The 20,038-nt window shown below is 36.2% G+C and overlaps 1 protein-coding gene across 1 annotated transcript; it reads left to right on the top strand.

Annotated features, from left to right (window-relative positions):
- The first annotated feature begins 5,280 nt into the window (after nt 1-5,280).
- Nucleotides 5,281-17,126, top strand: LOC134248046 (toll-like receptor 3). Its single transcript, XM_062730471.1, has 2 exons — nt 5,281-5,390; nt 14,964-17,126. The coding sequence occupies exons 1-2, from the start codon at nt 5,376-5,378 to the stop codon at nt 17,049-17,051; spliced, it is 2,103 nt and encodes a 700-aa protein (XP_062586455.1). The 5' UTR covers nt 5,281-5,375; the 3' UTR covers nt 17,052-17,126.
- Nucleotides 17,127-20,038: the final 2,912 nt, after the last annotated feature.

The raw sequence follows: 20,038 nt of genomic DNA, 5'->3' as shown, positions 1-20,038 counted from the left end.
ATTCATTTGTGTTGTAAATTATAGGATGTTAACTGTAATTATCTTTTGTGTAAAAGTGTTATTTTATATTGTAAATGGCACTCCACTTTGTCGGATTGGGACATTCCTCCACAAAATAGGGGGAGGATGCAGTGTGTTTGGGGGGGGGGGGTGTTTTTTAATTGTAATTGGGGGCTCGAAAGTCTATCGATCTCTCTCTTCCCGCGTTTCCGCCAAGCCAGGTGCAGGTCATGATTTGAAAGCTCCCTGATTTTGTTATATTTTCTAATCAATTGTTCTTAATTAATATATTATTTTTATTCAAAGTGATTTAGTTGTTTAATACTATTAGGAAATCACTTTAATCTCCAATAATGACGATGGAGAGTCTTGTCGGATCAAGTCCATCCATGAATAGGGACAGTAATGACTTTGGATGGTGCTTAGAAGTCTTTCAGACGGCATGTGAAATTTGTGTTTACCAGCCTCTTGAATCGAAATCCGAACCATAAAAATGTGCAAACGTGATGAGTTGGGTAGAAGATAAAGGTCGTATTGTCTTTGCTACATGGAACCTGTCACAGATGATCGAAAAAGGCTTAGTTTACACTTGTCTACAAGAAGTTTAAGTTCAGGAGTATGGAAAGCCGCAAACTAATGTGATCTATAACACGTACAGATTTCAAACCAGAGTTCAGATTGACACAGAAACATTTGATCAGTTCGTTACAATACAATGTATTAAAATTACTTGTTCGTTATTGCAACTATGAGAAAAATGATGAAATGGTCCTTGGCCTTTCCGGGACGAGATTACCTGCAACGATGGTTTAATGTTCAAAGGTCATATAATCACAGTACCGACCACAATGCGAAAAGAAATGCTAGACCGCGTCCACAGCTCTCATCTTAGAATTGTCAAATGCAAGAGCCGAGCTCGTGAAACCTCATTCTGGCCATGGATGATTTCTTCTATTCAAGAAGTGGTGGAAAACTTCCCCATCTGTGCAGTAAAAAAAGCAAATAGAATCCTAAGGAACCTCTTGTGGAATCTAAAACTCCTCTTCTCCATGGTCCATTGTATCAGTTGAATTGTTTGATTTTTAAGGACACTCGTACTTGCTTTGCGTTGATCACTTCTTAAGGTAACACCATCTTACATTTGAGAAGCATATTTTCACGTTTTTGGATATCGTACAAATTCATATCGGACAACAGTCCTCAATTTTCCAGCGAATCCTTCAGACAATTTTCAAGGAATTATAGCTTCATTCACTTGACAACTAAAAGCCCACACTTTCCGCAAGCAAATGGACAGATTGAGCGCACTGTACTAACAGTTGAACAACCTCTAAGCAAGTGTTCTGATCCATAAAAAGCCATACTTACTTACAGAAACACTGCAAATGACATTCTAGGAATGTCCCCTGCACAAATATTCTTTGGCAGACGTCTCAAGACGGACCTATAGCATCAAAACTTTTTGAATCTACAACAGTTGGCATGCAGGATATTCAAGAACGCTTTAAAACCCGCAAATACCAACGAAAGCTGAACTTTGATGCACATGCTGGAAAGAAGTTGCGTTATCTTTATCCTGGGGAAACTACTATCATGCGCCATGAAAACAAAAGGACAGTTGTTGTGCAACAACACAGTTCTCCAAGATACTACTGTCTTGAAACACAGTCCTGGAAACACTATCGCCGAAACAGACGCCACATCCGTCCCAATTCCGCAACAACTTCTGGCGAATGCTTCAATTTTATGAAGAACCTCTTGATCTAGCTACAGAGAGTATGGATACCCCACACAATCCGAACAACAAAATATTTGACTTTAGAGCTTGGCCCACTTTTAACAAACTTAACTTTGACCATAATTTTGGACCGTTAGTACTGGGGTTTTCATATTCCACAGGTGTATTTCTTGTGACATCCTTTTTCTGGATACCGAAAATTTTGACCTTTTCACCTTGACCTTAGAATTTGACTCACATTTATAGAAATATTTAACCTTGACCCTAACTTTTCGTTCCTCTCACAGACACCTCTGCTATGGGCTTACGTCAAGATTTTTGACATAACGTATAAAACGTGATATTTGCAGGATTATTTCAGATATGAAATTAATATAGTTCTGGATTGATTTAATAAATATCTATCTTAAAACTCAAACATAAGCATAGAAATTGAATTATAGCGAGGCGAAGCGCTGCTAGCGTTGCGAGCTCCTTAGACAACGTGTACTAACGGAGGAAATTCGGGTTGAAATCTGCACATTGTTCCAAGAAATTTTTTTCAGTCCACTTGAAAAATTTCAAACTCCAAATAATCCTTTGCGATGCATAGCAACAGGGTGGTTTAAAAATAGTAACAACTTACTTAAAAAAAATACAAACAACGATTTAATGCAGTTTCCATGTCACAAACACTTTCGTTTGCGTCCTAAGTCACAGGATTTTGACTGTGATTAGACGATGATAAGAGCCGATGGTAGAGAATGATACACATATAGCTCATATAGTTATTATCTTGGTTCTCCTGGCGGCAGAACAACTCTGACTCGCACCTTTCATTAAAATAATTACCTATTGAATAGCACGGATGAGATCTGCAGGTCATATCTAGCAATATATATTTTATACGCATGCAATTAATTCTTATGTGACGTGTACCAGTTGGTATTGTACGATTGTCTAGCCGTTTGTTGTTAAGAGACTCTTCAGAATACCACATATCACACGTTCTCCGGTCCTTAACTTTTTCAAAGTTTTAGTGTTTCACAGGATATTCTTCAAGTGTTTGCTTAATTGAGTTCCAAGTGTAGTACACATTATCACGGAAGCTGGTGTATGCATTTGTGATATCAACTATGAACCTGATAAGGGTATACCGGTAATATATACCATGTCTATGACTGTTTCATTTGCATGTAAACGTACAGCAAAAGACAAGAAGGGTATGGAATTCAGATATATATAAGATGCTTTCAAAAGCGGTTATTATAGAGAGCGCATCGAGCTAAATAGACTAACGTGTAAGAACAGGGGAAATCCAGAATGAAATCTGTACATATACGTCATGCAGATTTATATGTGCAACATTCCCAGAATTCATTTGCTATTAGGTTTCCATGCGAAATTGTTTTAAAATTTGCGTTGATCGTTACTTTTCCTATTTGCACAAAGCTTAAAAGTGACACAAAATATTTTCAATACTCTACAACGTAATTCGTTGAATATTGCACAAGACTTGTAGTCTCGTTCAACCAAACACTCGGCTGCTTCCGTAAATTCGGACTTCACAGTTTAGTCTTTGTCTCATGCAGTTTGATTGATTGTGTATTGTTGAGCGTCCCTCTCGAGATTTTTCACTCATATGGATACGCAAATTTTGTCCTTTATTCGGCACTCAGGGCCATTAAGCAGGGAGGGATCTTTTTCGTGCCAGCACCTACTGCGACACGGGACCTCGGTTCATACGGTCTCGTCCCAAGGACCGGTCTCAAACGTCCCATAGTGGGATTCGAACCTTTGAAGTAAGGATTAACTCTTACTTCTCGACTCTAGAGCAGACGCTCTGACCACTGCGCCACGCGGGCGATTGCAGTTTGACGTTTGAAGAGGAATATCAACCAGAGATCTAATGTTATGTCTCTGCATCAACGATATAATTGTAAACTTTGTATAGAACTGCGCTCGCCCCAACGGTCACACCGTACATGTAAAATATATTAGCGGAATGTTTGAATTCATTTTTAGAATTAAACGGTTGGGAGGGGACCGAAACTTTACAATAGCCAAACTATTGCCGATTCCTGCTCACTTAAAGAAAGCCGCGTAACTTTATGCTTAAAAGCATGAGTTTCGCCCAGAAAAAAATGTATTAAAATATCAACCGTACTTGAAATTTTTTTTTTAATTTGCGTGGACACTGAAATTCACGTAGAAAGAATATAAGTAAGATTAAGCCAATGGATAAAGATAGGCAGCGGGTACAGAAATGCTTGTTAATTATATAAGTCATGCATAATGCAGCTCGTTCCTATGATAGTTCAAATCTGCCAAGTAGAGACATTGCCCCACCTTCGAATTCTCAGACATTGAAACATTCCCATATATATGATACATAGATGACTCCTTTTATGCTGAAATAAGTTCAAGGCTCCATTCAATGCTAACTGTTTTGATAAGTTTTAATAATTTTAAACTAGATTAGGAATGCTTTACGACAGTTTTTTTTGTATTCAATTTTAAGATATCTCTTTTGATATGCAGTTTCAATGAATGCCATTTTGTTTTCTCCAAAAAAATATAAATTTTAAAATAAAAATTGTTTAATTTATTTGCATGTAAAGTACATGGAGATATTTGCTATTTATTACCACATAATACTGTATAATCATCATTGTTCGCTCGGGACTAATGTTCATGGATTTCGTGGGTCAACCTTGCCCACGAATTAACATCCCCTCGAATGTTTATTTAATTTTGTTAACATATTGATTCATTGAACCATCGTATTTACAAAAAACCACGAAATTACGTTCCCACGAACAGGTAAAATGTTGCTAACCCACGAACATTGACCCCCACGAATTAAAATGATTCCTTATTATGAAGTAATAAATAGTAATTATCATTGTAGATTTTTAAACAGGTAAAAAGGAATCAGATTTACGTTTGAAATTTTAATAAAGGGAAATTAATGAATATTTTGAAAAATATATAATTCTATTACATATTTTAAATCTGTGGTTAAATTTTAGAAAAAAAAATTATCCGTAAAAAAATGGGTACTTTATGAAGAAATATTTATATAATAAAAAAAAGTTTAATTTATATCTGAATCAAGTGCAACGCATGTGAAGGGTTTATATTTATAAGAGATAAGAGATTGGAAAATGAATTAGTGTACACTTATAGGAGTCATGTTCAACTTTAAAAATCACTTAAAATAAACCTAAGTATACTTTGAGTGAATTCATATTTTGTGATAAAAATATGATGAGTAAAAGAAAAAAATATTACACATGTTTTCATATAAACCCAGATAAAAAAAAAATCTGTCGATACATGGGCCTTTTGTTTTCTTATTGCAGTCTTTTTTAAAAAAACAGCAACTTAGGTTTTAATTATCATCATAGATTATAATTACATGTACATGCATACCATATATGAAATCCATGCATCCAGATTAATAAAACTGAAACCAAAATTAAATGCAATTTAACAAGGAAGGTTGTAAGCATGCTTCAGGTTTGTGTGCGAGTTTTACGTACATGTATATGAATCATTCTCTCAGTCTGAGAAGTACGCTCGATCTTTCCTCTGCTGAAAAAAATTACACAAACTTTGCTCCCATTTAATTCAACGACAATTCCAAACTGGAGCAATGACAAGCAAATGGGTACGTACACGCTTTAACTTAAAAAAATTGTTTGAATTCGTTTCAATTCAAAATACAATTAAACCCCATTATCAATGCACATTGATAAATTTAGTTTAACTACATGTAAAACCTGGAATTCTTAAAAAAAAATAAATCAATAAAATAGTTTAATAAAATCTTCGATCAGAGAGAGAGTTTAAAAACTTCAGCTCTGCTACTTTACTTAGAAATTCCTCATTTGGCTAAATAAATTCTTAGCGCAGATTAAAATTAGGATTTATGCGTCTTGCCTTCGAGTTCAAATTCCTTGGTCGTCCAATCATATGTACAATGAGATTTTATCTCTTTTTAGGAGTGATAAAAATATCTAGTTGAATAACGGAATGTAAAAGACTTCAAACAGGGTTTTTCTCAGTAGGGTTTTTTTTTCATTTTAATTATTTTTATGCCCTTCGAAAAAAGGAGGGCATATTGCTTTGCTTCTGTCCATAGGTTGGTCCACTAAGTTTACGTTCGTTTTCTTCACAACCGTTGCACATACTGAAATGAAATTTAATATACAGATTTATCAAATGAAAATCAAGGTCAAGTTCTGTTTTTGGTACGATCGCGCCATTGCCACACAGGTACCCCTTCATCGAAGATTCGGAGGTATAGTTTTTGCCCTTTTCGTCCGTTGTCTGTCTGCAAAAACTAGAAGCTTGCCCATAACTTTTGATAGATATACGACATTCATATTTCACATGTGTATTCCTTGTGATAAGGTCTTTCTTTGGGTACCGATATAATTGACCTCTTGATCTTCAACTTGGAGCTTGATCCACTTTTGTCATAGCACTGTTTGTCAGCGAATCGTAAGAAAGATTGGATGGAGCTATGACTCTCATATTTCCCATTGTAATCCTTGTGATAAAACCTTCCTTAAATGTATCAAACTTTAACCCTGGCCATAACTTTCAAACAGTTGATGCTAGGGCTGTCATATCTCACATGTGCATGTATTTATCGTGATAAGAGACTTTTCCAAGCCAGGGCTTTTGAAATTATTTTTGACCTTGAACCTATACATGTAGTTTGACCAACTTTTAAAATCCTCCGACTTTTTCCATTACCTTTGAACAGTTTTTTTTGTTTTTGAATATGGTTTAATGTCCCTCTCGAGAATTTTTTACTTGTATGGAAACGCCACCACTTGCCGGTAGAGAGCTGCAATTTTTTCCCTATACTCCACACTTATGACCATGGGACAGCGAGGGATCTTTTTCATACCAGTGCCTACTGCGACACGGGACCTCGGTGAGGCAAGGATCGATTCCTTAAATCGCGATCCTAAAACAGACTATCTAACAACTGCGCCACGCGGGCGACCTTTTGAACAGTTAGCAGAAGGGCATTGCAATTTCACTGGTATATTTTTGTGACAAAACCTTCCTAAAGATACCAAAATTTTGACAATTTGAACTTGACCTTGGAGTTTGACTTACTTGTGAAAAACACACTATAACTCTTGTCGCTTGGGTATTTTGCATGTGCAATTCGTATGACAAGATCTTAGAAAACATTAACTTTGACGATAACTTTTGAATGGTTAATGCTTTGGCTTTCAGTGTATCGATTGACGCTTTTGTATAACGATATTTATCTCTTGACCATGTCCTTGCATTTTCGCCTTAAGGTGCAATACGGGACATCAGTATTTCACTCATACATCTTTTTTTTCTTTTGCGAATATTACTGGGTAGTTATTTTGAATGTATTGTAAATTAAAAATTTTCCAGTTTTTTTCATATATTGAAGTATAGTCATATAAAGATGCAAAGTGAAGCAAGCACCAAAAGATTTATACTTAGGAAAGAAAAGAATTTTTTTCTTATTCTTACTAATATCCGTTCCTAGATTGAAAGCTTTCGAGAGCTATAATCTTGTATATGACTAAATGTGTGCCAAATTTCATCTTGATTTAAACAGAGGTTATTCTGATACAGACAAAGTTCTCGAACTTTTTGATCATCCCTGATCATCTTTATAGAGGATCGTGGAGAAACGATAGACAATAGATTTAGACTGTTTGGCAGAAATAATATTAAAAGAAATTCTGTATTTTAGTACTAAGGATCAGTAAAATTTTGATTTTTTCCCTTGTACAGATGTAATCTTGTATATAATTTAGGGGAAACAAAAGCGGAAGTTTATACAAAATGTGCAATATTTATTCAATATGATTTCACTTCTAACGAGTTATACAGGAAACAAGACTTCAAGTTACTTTCCTTAACCAAACTGAGTAATTTTAATGAAAAATACATGTTTAATCAACAAATAAAATGCCGTATAAGCAGAATTTTTAGCGAGGATTTAATTTCGGCATTAATAGCGAGGGTCCTGAGATCGTTAAAAATTAATTGTGTTGTAGTTATTTTAGCTACTACATAAGTGAACATTTTAAAATCGCTAAATTGCTTCTCGATTAAATTAAAATACGTATTTTTATGGTCAAATCGCTAAATTTGCGTCTCGCTAAAATGTCCACTTATACGGTATAAAGAGAATGGAGGGGGTGGGGTTCACGGATGAGAAATGTATTATCAATCAGTATTTATATTTATAGCCGCATGGACTATTTGAAGTGTTAGAATGTGCACATGGGAATTGATTCGTTATTTTGTCATTGCCTCGATGAACTAATTCATTTTAAATAAGAACTACATGTACTGAGAGCAGTTAGCTCACAAAATGATACCCCCGCCTCTTATAATGACAGAGTCCCTGTTTTGCTCTTAAAGACCCGAAATAAGTGTCAGATCAAAAAGTAAAATATGTGTACAATGACATTTTGTAATGAAAGAAAAAGTGAGCTAGCTCACATACCCCACGCTCCCCCATAACTTGACGGTGAAACATATAATGAAAGGCACAGTGCAATTTAAAAACATAGTATAGATCAAAAAGGGCAATAATTGCAAAAAATCTTCACATCAAAATGTCTTGCATATGAGGACATTTAAATGTGGAATGAAGTTTCAAGAGAAAAAATGGAATCAAAATTTCTTGGCAATATACAAATCCACACATTAATTTGAAGTGGTTGGGAGGGGGGGGGGGAGAGAAAATTTCTTGAATAATAGGCAAAACTCTTTGGGATAAAGTAATGGAATATGTCCTAAATATCTGCATAGGTTGACGAAACTATGTACAACAGTTTAAGAGGAGTGGTGCTGACAAACTGTCCATCTCTTTATTCAAAATATAGCCAAAAAGTCTAAGTTGGAAAGTGTGGAAATTCCAGGAAAAATAAAGGAATCGGAATTTCCTGGTAATATGCACATCTACATATTGTGTCCTAAATATCTGCAAAGTTTAACGAAATTCTGTGCAGCGGTTTATGAGGAGTTGCGCTGACAAACTGTTCATCTCTATGTAAAAGGTACAGCCAAAAACCTAAGTTTTTAGAGCGGAAAGTCCCGGAAAAAAATAAAGGAATCGGAATTTCCTGGTAATAGGCACATCAACATATTGTGTCCTAAATATCTGCAAAGTTTGACGAAATTCTGTGCAGCGGTTTATGAGGATTTGCGCTGACAAACTGTTCATCTTTATGTAAAAGGTATGGCCAAAAACCTAAGTTTTTAGTGCGGAAAGTCTCGGAAAAATAATGGAATCGGAATTTCCTGGCAATATGCACATCTACATATTGTGTCCTAAATATCTGCAAAGTTTGACGAAATTCTGTGCAGCGGTTTATGAGGATTTGCGCTGACAAACTGTTCATCTCTATGTAAAAGGTATGGCCAAAAACCTAAGTTTTTAGTGCAGAAAGTCCCGGAAAAAATAAAGGAAACGGAATTTCCTAGCAATATGCAAATCTACATATTGTGTCCTAAATATCTGCAGAGTTTGACAAAATTCTATGCAGCGGTTTATGAGGAGTTGCGCTGACAAACTGTTCATCTCTATATTCAAGGTATGGTCAAATGCCTAAGTTAAAAAGTGCGAAAATTCCCGAAAAAAATAATGGAATCGGAATTTCCTGGCAATATGCACATCTACATATTGTGTCCTAAATATCTGCAAAGTTTGACGAAATTCTGTGCAGTGGTTTATGAGGATTTGCGCTGACAAACTGTTCATCTCTATGTAAAAGGTATGGCCAAAAACCTAAGTTTTTAGTGCGGAAAGTCCCGGAAAAAATTAAGGAAACGGAATTTCCTGGCAATATGCACATCTACATATTGTGTCCTAAATATCTGCAAAGTTTGACGAAATTCTGTGCAGCGGTTTATGAGGATTTGCGCTGACAAACTGTTCATCTTTATGTAAAAGGTATGGCCAAAAACCTAAGTTTTTAGTGCGGAAAGTCTCGGAAAAATAATGGAATCGGAATTTCCTGGCAATATGCACATCTACATATTGTGTCCTAAATATCTGCAAAGTTTGACGAAATTCTGTGCAGCGGTTTATGAGGATTTGCGCTGACAAACTGTTCATCTCTATGTAAAAGGTATGGCCAAAAACCTAAGTTTTTAGTGCAGAAAGTCCCGGAAAAAATAAAGGAAACGGAATTTCCTAGCAATATGCAAATCTACATATTGTGTCCTAAATATCTGCAGAGTTTGACAAAATTCTATGCAGCGGTTTATGAGGAGTTGCGCTGACAAACTGTTCATCTCTATATTCAAGGTATGGTCAAATGCCTAAGTTAAAAAGTGCGAAAATTCCCGGAAAAAATAATGGAATTGGCATTTCTTGGGAATATGCACATCTACATATTGTGTCCTAAATATCTGCAAAGTTTGACGAAATTCTGTGCAGTGGTTTATGAGGATTTGCGCTGACAAACTGTTCATCTCTATGTAAAAGGTATGGCCAAAAACCTAAGTTTTTAGTGCGGAAAGTCCCGGAAAAAATTAAGGAAACGGAATTTCCTGGCAATATGCACATCTACATATTGTGTCCTAAATATCTGCAAAGTTTGACGAAATTCTGTGCAGCGGTTTATGAGGAGTTGCGCTGACAAACTGTTCATCTCTATATTCAAGGTATTGCCAAATGCCTAAGTTAAAAAGTGCGGAAAGTCCCAGAAAAAATAATGGAATCGGAATTTCCTGGTAATATGCACATCTACACATTGTGTCCTAAATACCTGCAAAGTTTGACGAAATTCTGTGCAGCGGTTTATGAGGAGTTGCGCTGACAAACTGTTCATCTCTATATTCAAGGTATGGCCAAATGCCTAAGTTAATGAAAGAAAAAGTGAGCTAGCTCACATACCCCACACTCCCCAAAAACTTGACTGTGAATGAAAGGCACAGCTAGTGCACTTCAAATACATAGTATAGATCAAAAATGGCAATAATTGCAAAAAAATCTTCACATCAAAATGTCTTGCATATGAGGACATTTAAATGTGGAATGAAGTTTCTAGATAAATAATGGAATCAAAATTTCTTGGCATTATACAAATCCAAACATTAATTTGAAGTGGTTGGGGGGGGGGGGGGGGGAGAAATTTTCTTGAATAATAGGCAAAACTCTTTGGGATAAAATAATGGAATATGTCCTAAATATCTGCATAGGTTGATGAAACTATGTACAAAAGTTTAAGAGGAGTAGTGCTGACAATCTCTATATTCAAAATATGGCCAAAAAGTCTAAGTTGGAAAGTGTGGAAATTCCCGGAAAAATAAAGGAATCGGAATTTCCTGGTAATATGCACATCCACATATTGTGTCCTAAATAACTGCAAAGTTTGACGAAATTCTGTGTAGCGGTTTATGAAGAGTTGCGCTGACAAACTGTTCATCTCTATATAAAAGGTATGGCCAAATGCCTAAGTTAAAAAGTGTGGAAAGTCCCGGAAAAAATTTCTTGGAAATATGCACATCTACATATTGTGTCCTAAATACCTGCAAAGTTTGACGAAATTCTGTGCAGCAGTTTATGAGGAGTTGCGCTGACAAACTGTTCATCTTTATATTCAAGGTATGGCCAAATGCCTAAGTTAAAAAGTGCGGAAATTCCCGGAAAAAATAATGGAATCGAAATTTCCTGGTAATATGCACATCTACACATTGTGTTTTAAATATCTGCAAAGTTCGACGAAATTCTGTGCAGCAGTTTATGAGGAGTTGCGCTGACAAACTGTTCATCTCTATATTCAAGGTATGGCCAAATGCCTAAGTTAAAAAGTGCGGAAATTCCCGGAAAAAATAATGGAATCGGAATTTCCTGGTAATATGCTCATCTACACAATGTGTCCTAAATACCTGCAAAGTTTGACGAAATTCTGTGCAGCGGTTTATGAGGAGTTGCGCTGACAAAAAAAAGAGGACTGACTGACTGACGGACTGACTGACGGACGGGTCAAAAACATTATACCTCCCGCAACTAGTTGCGTGGGGTATAATAACGAATGTGGTAAAGTATTAAATTTTATTGGGTGGTATAGGAAAATTTGCGGATAAGAGATGTGTACCTTTCAATATAACAGAAAGTAGAGGTACTGTGAACAATGAGCTCTCTAAATGATACCCCCGCCTCCCATATGGTTATAATGGCAAAGTCCATGTTTTGCTGTGGCCGGGAACCCCAAAATATGTGTCGGATCAGAAAGTAAAATAGGAGGTGGCAATATGTAATAAAGTTTATTTGAAAGTTTCATTAATTTTCACTCAGTGGTATAAGAGGAGTTGCGGACAAGAGATGGGTACACCAAAGCGTAACAGACAGACGGACGGACGTACGGACATACCGATTACAGTATACCCTTCCACTTTTCAAGCTGGGGGTATAAAAATGGCAATGACAATGTTTTGCTCCTAGACCCTTAAATATGTGTCCGATCGAATAGTAAAATAGGAGGTGCACAATGGCACTATACAACAAATATTCTGTGAAAGTCTAATTAAAATTCATTCAGTGCTAAAAGGGGAGTCGCGGATAATCTTGAGATAGGTACCCCTAAGCGTAACAGGCGGACGGACGGACGGGTGTATCATATATTGAGCTCATTGCTTACAGTAGCTGCAGTTCTGTAGCGTTATGGTTTTATATATTTATCTTTGACCATGTTAAAGACAAATAAAACCACAACGCTACAGATCTGCAGCTACTCTAGTTACATATTGCCATTGTGCACCTCCTATTTTACATTTTGATCCGACACCTATTTTGGGTTCCCAATAGCAAAACATGGACACTGCCATTATATTCATATGGGAGGCGGGGGTATCATTTAGTGAGCTCATTGCTCACAGAACCTCTATAGTTTTATAAAGCATATAATATTGCAAGAACAGTTCCCCAATCTGGCCGTGCATAAGATATAGAAATAAAATGTATTGAGTTTTCGGATATGAATTACAGTACTGTAACAAATTGTAAACGTTTTTATGAAGATGTAAATTTTGGTTTTATTACATTTGTAAATGTTACAATGATTTTTGACTTCACATATTTTTAACTCTAGTTTTTAACTGCCATAATTGATTTAGCTGGTGTCTCGATAGTCTTTAAGACCCTTTGAGTATATAGACGGATTTCTTTTAACCAATCTGTTAGGGCTACTTTATTTTTGTTCCGACAACAGAATGAAGCTTTTCTTTTCTTTGTAGGGACCTCTTCGTCACTGAGGTGAAGAGAGGGGTGGTTCTCTACCGTTTTCAACCATATTTCTTGACTCGGTAATTGTACACTCAGCCTCATGATCAGTCCCTGTAATGCTTTCAACAAGAGGAAGTCTTCTTTTGTTATAACCCCATCCCCTCCCCCTAGTTGAAACGCGGGAGGGTATATAGTAATCGGGATGTCCGTCCGTTCGTCTGTCACGCTTTGGGGTTTCCATCTCTTATCCGCAACTCCTCTCATACCACTGAATGAAATTTGATGAGACTGTCACAGAATCTTTATTATACATATTGCCATTGTGCACCTTCTATTTACATTTTAATCCGACACATAATTTGGGTTTCCCATAGCAAAATATGGAAAATGCCATTATATTCATATGGAAGGCGGGGGTATCATTTAGTTTTTTTTTTTATTTCTTCTCCTGAGTGGCATCTTTACTACTGACTTAACAATGTGTTGATGCTGAAGCATTACGATCAAGTGGTTTTCCAAATTCCTTGCAAGAGTTTTCGCTATTCTTCGCCTGTCCCTACGTCTTCCGTGAAAGTCGTAGGTTGACCGTGTGAATGGCTTGGTCGTCCTTGTTGTGACCGATGAATTGTACGATTTCAACATGAGCACACCGTTTATCCGTGACGGTTTACGTAGAGAGCGAACCATATTCCTGAATGAAACCGTGTTGAGACCTTCATGAACCGTTGTGTTATCTTAAAAGAACCGTATGCATTATTTTTGCGCCAGAAAAATGTCAGCATCACAATTTCATACGGTCTTGAAAATCGTGGTGAAACATTGCAATCCGTGCCTACTAATGTGATAGTGTGACCTACTCTTGATAGAAGAAATCTAAAGGTACTGTGAGCACAGAGCTCACTAAATGATACCTTCCGCCTCCCATATGATTGTAATGTCAAAGTCCATGCTCTGGGAGACCCGAAAAAAGTGTCAGATCAGAAAGTAAAATAAGAGGTGCGCAATGGCGTTATGTTATAAAGAATCTGTGAAAGTAAATTTTATTCAGTGGTATAGGGGGAGTTGCGGATAAGAGATGGGTACCCTTCAATATTGTATTCAGTGGCATAGGAGGAGTTGCGGATAAGAGATAGGTACCCTTCAATAAAAGAATGGCAGTGTCCATTTTTTGCTATTTGAAACCCAAAATATCTGTCCGATCAAAAAGTAAAATGAGAGGTGTACAATGACAATATGTAACAAAGATTCTGTGAAAGTTTCATTCTATTTCAATCAGCGGTTGAAGAGGAGTTGCGGATAAGAAATGGGAACCTTAAAGCGTAACGGACGACGAACTTACCGACACTATATACCCTCCCGCTTTTCAAGCTGGAGGGGGTGTTTATAACAAGCATGCAATATATGGTTGGGTAGATAATTAGAAAACAATGGTAATAAACAGTTTGTCTTCGCCTTTCTTCTGAAAGTGTAAATGAGTGCGATTTTTAAGGAGGGGTACTGTACTTCATGTATAATTTGGAGTTTGATACCTTGTGTTATTATTTTATGGCATGGATAAACAATTATTACCGAATCAGGTACCCGTGTCAGGAGAGAAAAAGTTTGAAAATCCTCTGAGAAAGACTTTTATGACATAAATCTACCTTATGTTAATATATTCAACTAATTCGCAAAATTATTATCAATTTCAGTTAAGTGTGCAGTTTTGCATTATGTCACGATCTTTTTCGACAGATACATCAAGCGTAAACAATTCACGCCCCACTGTGTGATTGGTCAACTCAAATTATCAACATTGACACGGAAATAGTCTGTTGCACGAGCAAACAATCAGGGATTAAAAGAAATTTCCAGTCGTAAAGCTTGCGGTTAGGAGGCGTGTATTTACCTTTGGCGCAGCTGTCATCATAGGTTGTGACGTAATGCAAAACTGCACACTTAACTGAAATTGATAAACATTGATCACCCCTCCTGATTTTTATTATTTTTCAGATTGTCATGATGCGGTTTTTGTTCGCAGTCATTGTTGTGCAGATGGCGATGGGGGCTCGTTTGAAAATGAAGTCTTTCTGTCCCCACACTAAATGTTTCTGTCCTGTTAGAAACGTAGCTGATTGTTCATACAAAAACATTTCTGTTATTCCAAGAGGTCTGCCGATTACAATTCAAAGAATTCTTCTGTCGGGAAATAATTTTCTAGAACTCAGGGACCACACCTTTAACCATATAATGGACATGAATATTAAATATCTAGCATTAGATCATTGTAACATTCGCAAAATATCGCCATTAGCCTTTATTAATCTCAAAGATCTCCGCTTTTTAGATTTATCTTATAATGAATTAACATTCAAATGCATGGAAGAGGGTTTTATTCGCCTAGGAATATCGGAAGTCAAAATCTTAAATATTTCTGGAAACCTACGCGAACCAAGATCTCTGAAAAGTTTGTTCAAAGTTGCATGGCTTAGGGAATTGAAAGAACTTGTTATTCAAAAAAATAAGATATTGACAATAAATTTCAGTTCCTTTTCCGATTTACGGAAATTAAGAAGATTGGACCTCAGTGACAATGGAATGGTAACGGCTGGGTTCTCAAATATGTCAAGTTTGCGAGAAATTGACCTGTCCCATAATGTGTTAGAACAAACGCCCATTAACTTCTGTGATGAATTATATGGAAAATCCTTTTTCCCGAACTTGGCTAAGCTACATTTAAGGCATAATCGTCTTACCGAGACGTTCAGTTTTCTTCTTCACTGTCGATGCTTGCCTAGTTTAGTTTACCTCGATATTTCTTACAATCCATTTAACATAATTTTGTCGAACTCTTTTGTAACATGCCGTAAGCTAAGCGTTCTCATCATAGACTACATTCTGGAGTTAGGTGTTAATTTGGAAAATACATCCCTGACCTCTAATGTTTTGGAGACTCTATTCATAGGAAGCAATGATATTAGTAATGTAGATTACAGATTTCGATTTGTTTTCAACTACTGTACATCATTGAAACGATTACAAATTATGAATGTAAATTTTTCATCTTTTGAAAAATTCGATTTCTCGCTTATGTTTCATCCTCTAAGAAAGTTGAGGTCTATTTCCTTCATCAGATGTGAGTTGTACCAAGTTCCAAACATGAGGAATATATCAGGAATAAAGAAATTGAATTTGAATTTTAACAAAATAAATGTACTATATGCAGAGGAATTTGAAAATTTAAGAAAACTTGAAAAAGTATCCTTTACTGGCAATCAGCTTATTACCATCCAAAAGGCATTTCTCCCTGATTTTGTCTGGAGAAAGAAGGAAATCTCTATCGACTTTTCAGCTAATCCTTTTAGTTGCGACTGTAAAATTGAATGGTTTAAAACATGGTTAGAAAGCAACAGTGTGAAGATGAAAAGGTATCCTAATGACTACATATGTCAAAGTCCACAAAAATGGAAAGGGCGTAGTCTAGCTGAGTTTCAACTACGGGACTGCCATTTGCCTAACCAGTATGTGATCTTGTCCTTCATTTTATGTGGAATTCTCTTCATCTTTATATTTTCTGTTGTAATAATCAGAAAACTTCGATGGGATATTAAATATTACATCCATATATGTTCACACAGAAAGTCAAAGTACAAAAAGCTTAGTGAAGATGAAGCAGACTTTGATGGTTTCGTTGCGTATAGTTCAAGGGATCGAAGATGGATAATGGCCGAACTTGTCGAACACTTGGAAAAGGAGCATAATTACAGTCTGTTTCTTTATGAACGAAATTTACTTCCAGGAGGAGTTTTTATTGAAGACATACATGACAGCATCGACTACAGTAGAAAACTAATCCTCGTTTTGTCAAATAATTTCATGACTGATCACTGGTGTCAGTATGAAGCGGCTATAGCAAAGCACACAATCGCCGATGGAAAAGGTGACAAAATCGTCGTTATTTTGCTGGAAAACCTAAATTCAAAACACATTACCAGTTCCTTCAAAACCCTTTTAAAATCAACGCAAAATGCAGAATGGACAAATAGTGTAAATGGACAAAAACTTTTTTGGAAGAGAATTATCGAAATCATGTCGAAGTGATTTTATAGATGGAATTGTTGATCAATATAAACATGTATATTTTTTGAATAAAATACACTACTTTTTATACGAAGCAAATATGTACACATGTACACAGTAATATAGTTCGAAGTTATTTTTTTAATAACGCTATTGTACAGCTACAAGCTGTACAGTGAAATTACTATATTGAGATAACGAAAAGTATTCAAGCTCAAAAGTTTTTTTTTCTTCAAACAATAAAGATCCAAAGAAATCCGTATAAATTACGAATAAATAACAAGAGGCCCAAGGGCCTTTTAGGTCACATGAGTATCATGCAAATAACAAGAGGCCCAAGGGCCTTTTAGGTCACATGAGTATCATGCAACAACTTTTAAACCATTGAACATGTTGAATTTGGTTCATGTTTTCAAGCAGAGGCCATGATATTCACAATTGCACCATTGTTTATCATAATTATACACTTAGAAAGCTTACTTTACTTACTTAATACCCAGATGTAGATCAGAGTAACAAAGAAAAAAATGCATTTCCACTTTATAACTAGTTTTGCACCTACCTCACAGGAACCACTGACCCTGGGGCCATATGCCAGTACGTGTATTTCACAAATTTCGAAAAGGCACCTTCGCTCATCATAAATGGTTGATTAATACCGAAGAGCAGATTTCGAAGCATTAATTCATTTTCAGAATATGTAACCCCCTCCCCCCCCCCCCATTAAATAATCATTTCGGAAGAGGCACCTTTCCTCGTCATAAATAAGTACAAGATCATTGGCATATTTTACACAGGAGCAATGGAAAAGATTTTCAAAGAATTCATCCATTTTCACTATATAATCAATAGAAACTTGCTCTAACACTAAAACCCCTGAAGTATGGGCCATTATATTCATAAATTTGGAAGAGGCACCCTTCATCATCATAACAAGGTACATAGTTCATTGGTTAAATATCCGAGAGCAGAGGGGAAGATTTTTAAAGAAGTTGCGATTGCCGTAAACTTTGACTGGCCGAGAGCTTTCGGTAAACCTCGGCTGATTCCATTCCCTTCTTCAAACAAGAAAGGGGAAAAGAATAATAAATTGTAAAGCATGCAAGCAATAACATCAAATTTTACTTATAATGAATCTAAAGAGATCTTTTTATTTATTGCTATACAAAAAATCATGTTATTAGGAATTAATTACTGCTGATTTTGTTGTTCGTTTTGTTATTTTAGCTCTACTGGTCAGAGACCAGAAGAGCTTATGCGATAGTAATGCGTCCGTCGGTCTGTTTGTCTGTCCGCCTGTCTGTCTGTCTGTAAACAATTTTTCAAAATGCTACTCCTCCTACAGTTTTGGTCCGATTTCAATATAACTTGGCACACAAGTAGACTACACTAAGATACATAATTCTGTGCATCGGTTTTTGATTTCAATGAATGGTGTTGCCATGGTTACTATAAATAGAAATTTCTGTAAAATTCTTTCAAAATGCTACTTCTCCTACAGTTTTGGTCCGATTTCAATATAACTTGGCACACAAGTAGACTACACTAAGATAAATAATTCTGTGCATCGGTTTTTGATTTTGATGAACGGTGTTGCCATGTTTACTAAAAATAGAAATTTCTGTGAAATTAGTTCATGCTATCGGATTGACTCTGCATATCGTAAGAATCCCACAAATATCTCCTTAAACAGCATTCCAGTTAGAAAGTTAAAATTTCTTAGGTACTCGCAACGGAAGTGCATAGAGAATGTTTCACTTATTAGGATAACATCCTAGAGAGTTTTGGCCTGACGTGACCTCTATTGATTTTGAGGTCAAAAGGTCAAAGTTCAAGGTCATAAATATATACATTATGTTTGTGTGTAACACTATCGTTTTCGGGCGATATTTCAAGAGGATTTTGAGCTTTTGCAATGTAATTTTATACCAAAACTGTCCCGCCCCGTTTGTTTTATTAGTATTTATTGTATTACATGTCGCTTATTTGTAGCACAGGGGCATGAAGGAGAGTTATTACGTATAAAACAGGTTCTCGGCGGACTTTATATTCTTATCACATCTATTAGAACTGTTTAATGAAGGTTAAGTTAGACACCATGCATTGTGTAAACTTTTGACAATATCGAACGGGAATATATACATGTATGTGTCTTCATCTTTGCATATAATTTTCGATAGAGTACAGCAGTTCCGTGGTGTAGTGGTATGTCTCCCGCTTCACATGTGAGAGGTCCCGGGTTCGATTCCAGGACGATCCAAATTTTTTTTCCGAAATATTTTTTTTTACTAAATGATAGTATTAAGCATGTGAAATGAAAATTCAATTGTTGGAAAGTTGTTACATGATACTCAGGTGACCTATAAGGCCCGTGGGCCTCTTGTTTTGGTCCGCTCTACCCTCGGGGGTCATGGTTTGAACAGTTTAAAATCTACATTACCCTAGGATGCTTTCACATATGTTTCAGCTTTTCTGAACCAGTGTTTCTTGAGAAGAAGATTTTTAAAGATTTTCCTATATATCTAAATGTGAAACTTGGGTTCCTTATTGTGGCTTCGCCCTACCCCCAGGGGTCATGATCTGAACAATTTAGAATCTACAGTACCCCGCACATTTCAGTGCAGTCGATTCCGTGCTTGTGACAAGTACATATCCTAGAGGTGCAATCTCCTTTACAGTTTCAGTGGATTATCTGTAAAAGTTTTTCTGGAGCAGGGGAGAGATGAGTTTTGACTGCCTCTTTTTCCACCACTGGACAGTTCCCAACGCCACTCCAAGGGATTTAGTCTATCTGCTTTATTCATTCATTCCATTGCCTGATAATAAGAACGGAAACTGTGGTAGTTAGCAGTGCAGCCAATGTAGGTGGTAATATATTGATATGCAATAAAGAAATGCTGTTTGAAATAGCCCTTCGAGCAAATCGTCGATAACGCAGTGTCCAGGTTTTGTATTGTGATCCACCATAGAGAAAATAAATGTTTCCTTCTCAATCTTTTCTATTTAGG

Source organism: Saccostrea cucullata, unplaced genomic scaffold (genome assembly GCF_032062105.1).
Source record: "Saccostrea cucullata isolate Sc308-1 unplaced genomic scaffold, CSIRO_AGI_Scuc_v1 ctg1393, whole genome shotgun sequence".
Taxonomy (NCBI): domain Eukaryota; kingdom Metazoa; phylum Mollusca; class Bivalvia; order Ostreida; family Ostreidae; genus Saccostrea; species Saccostrea cuccullata.
Note: the sequence above shows the minus strand (reverse complement) of the source record. Positions and strands in the feature narration are given on the sequence as shown.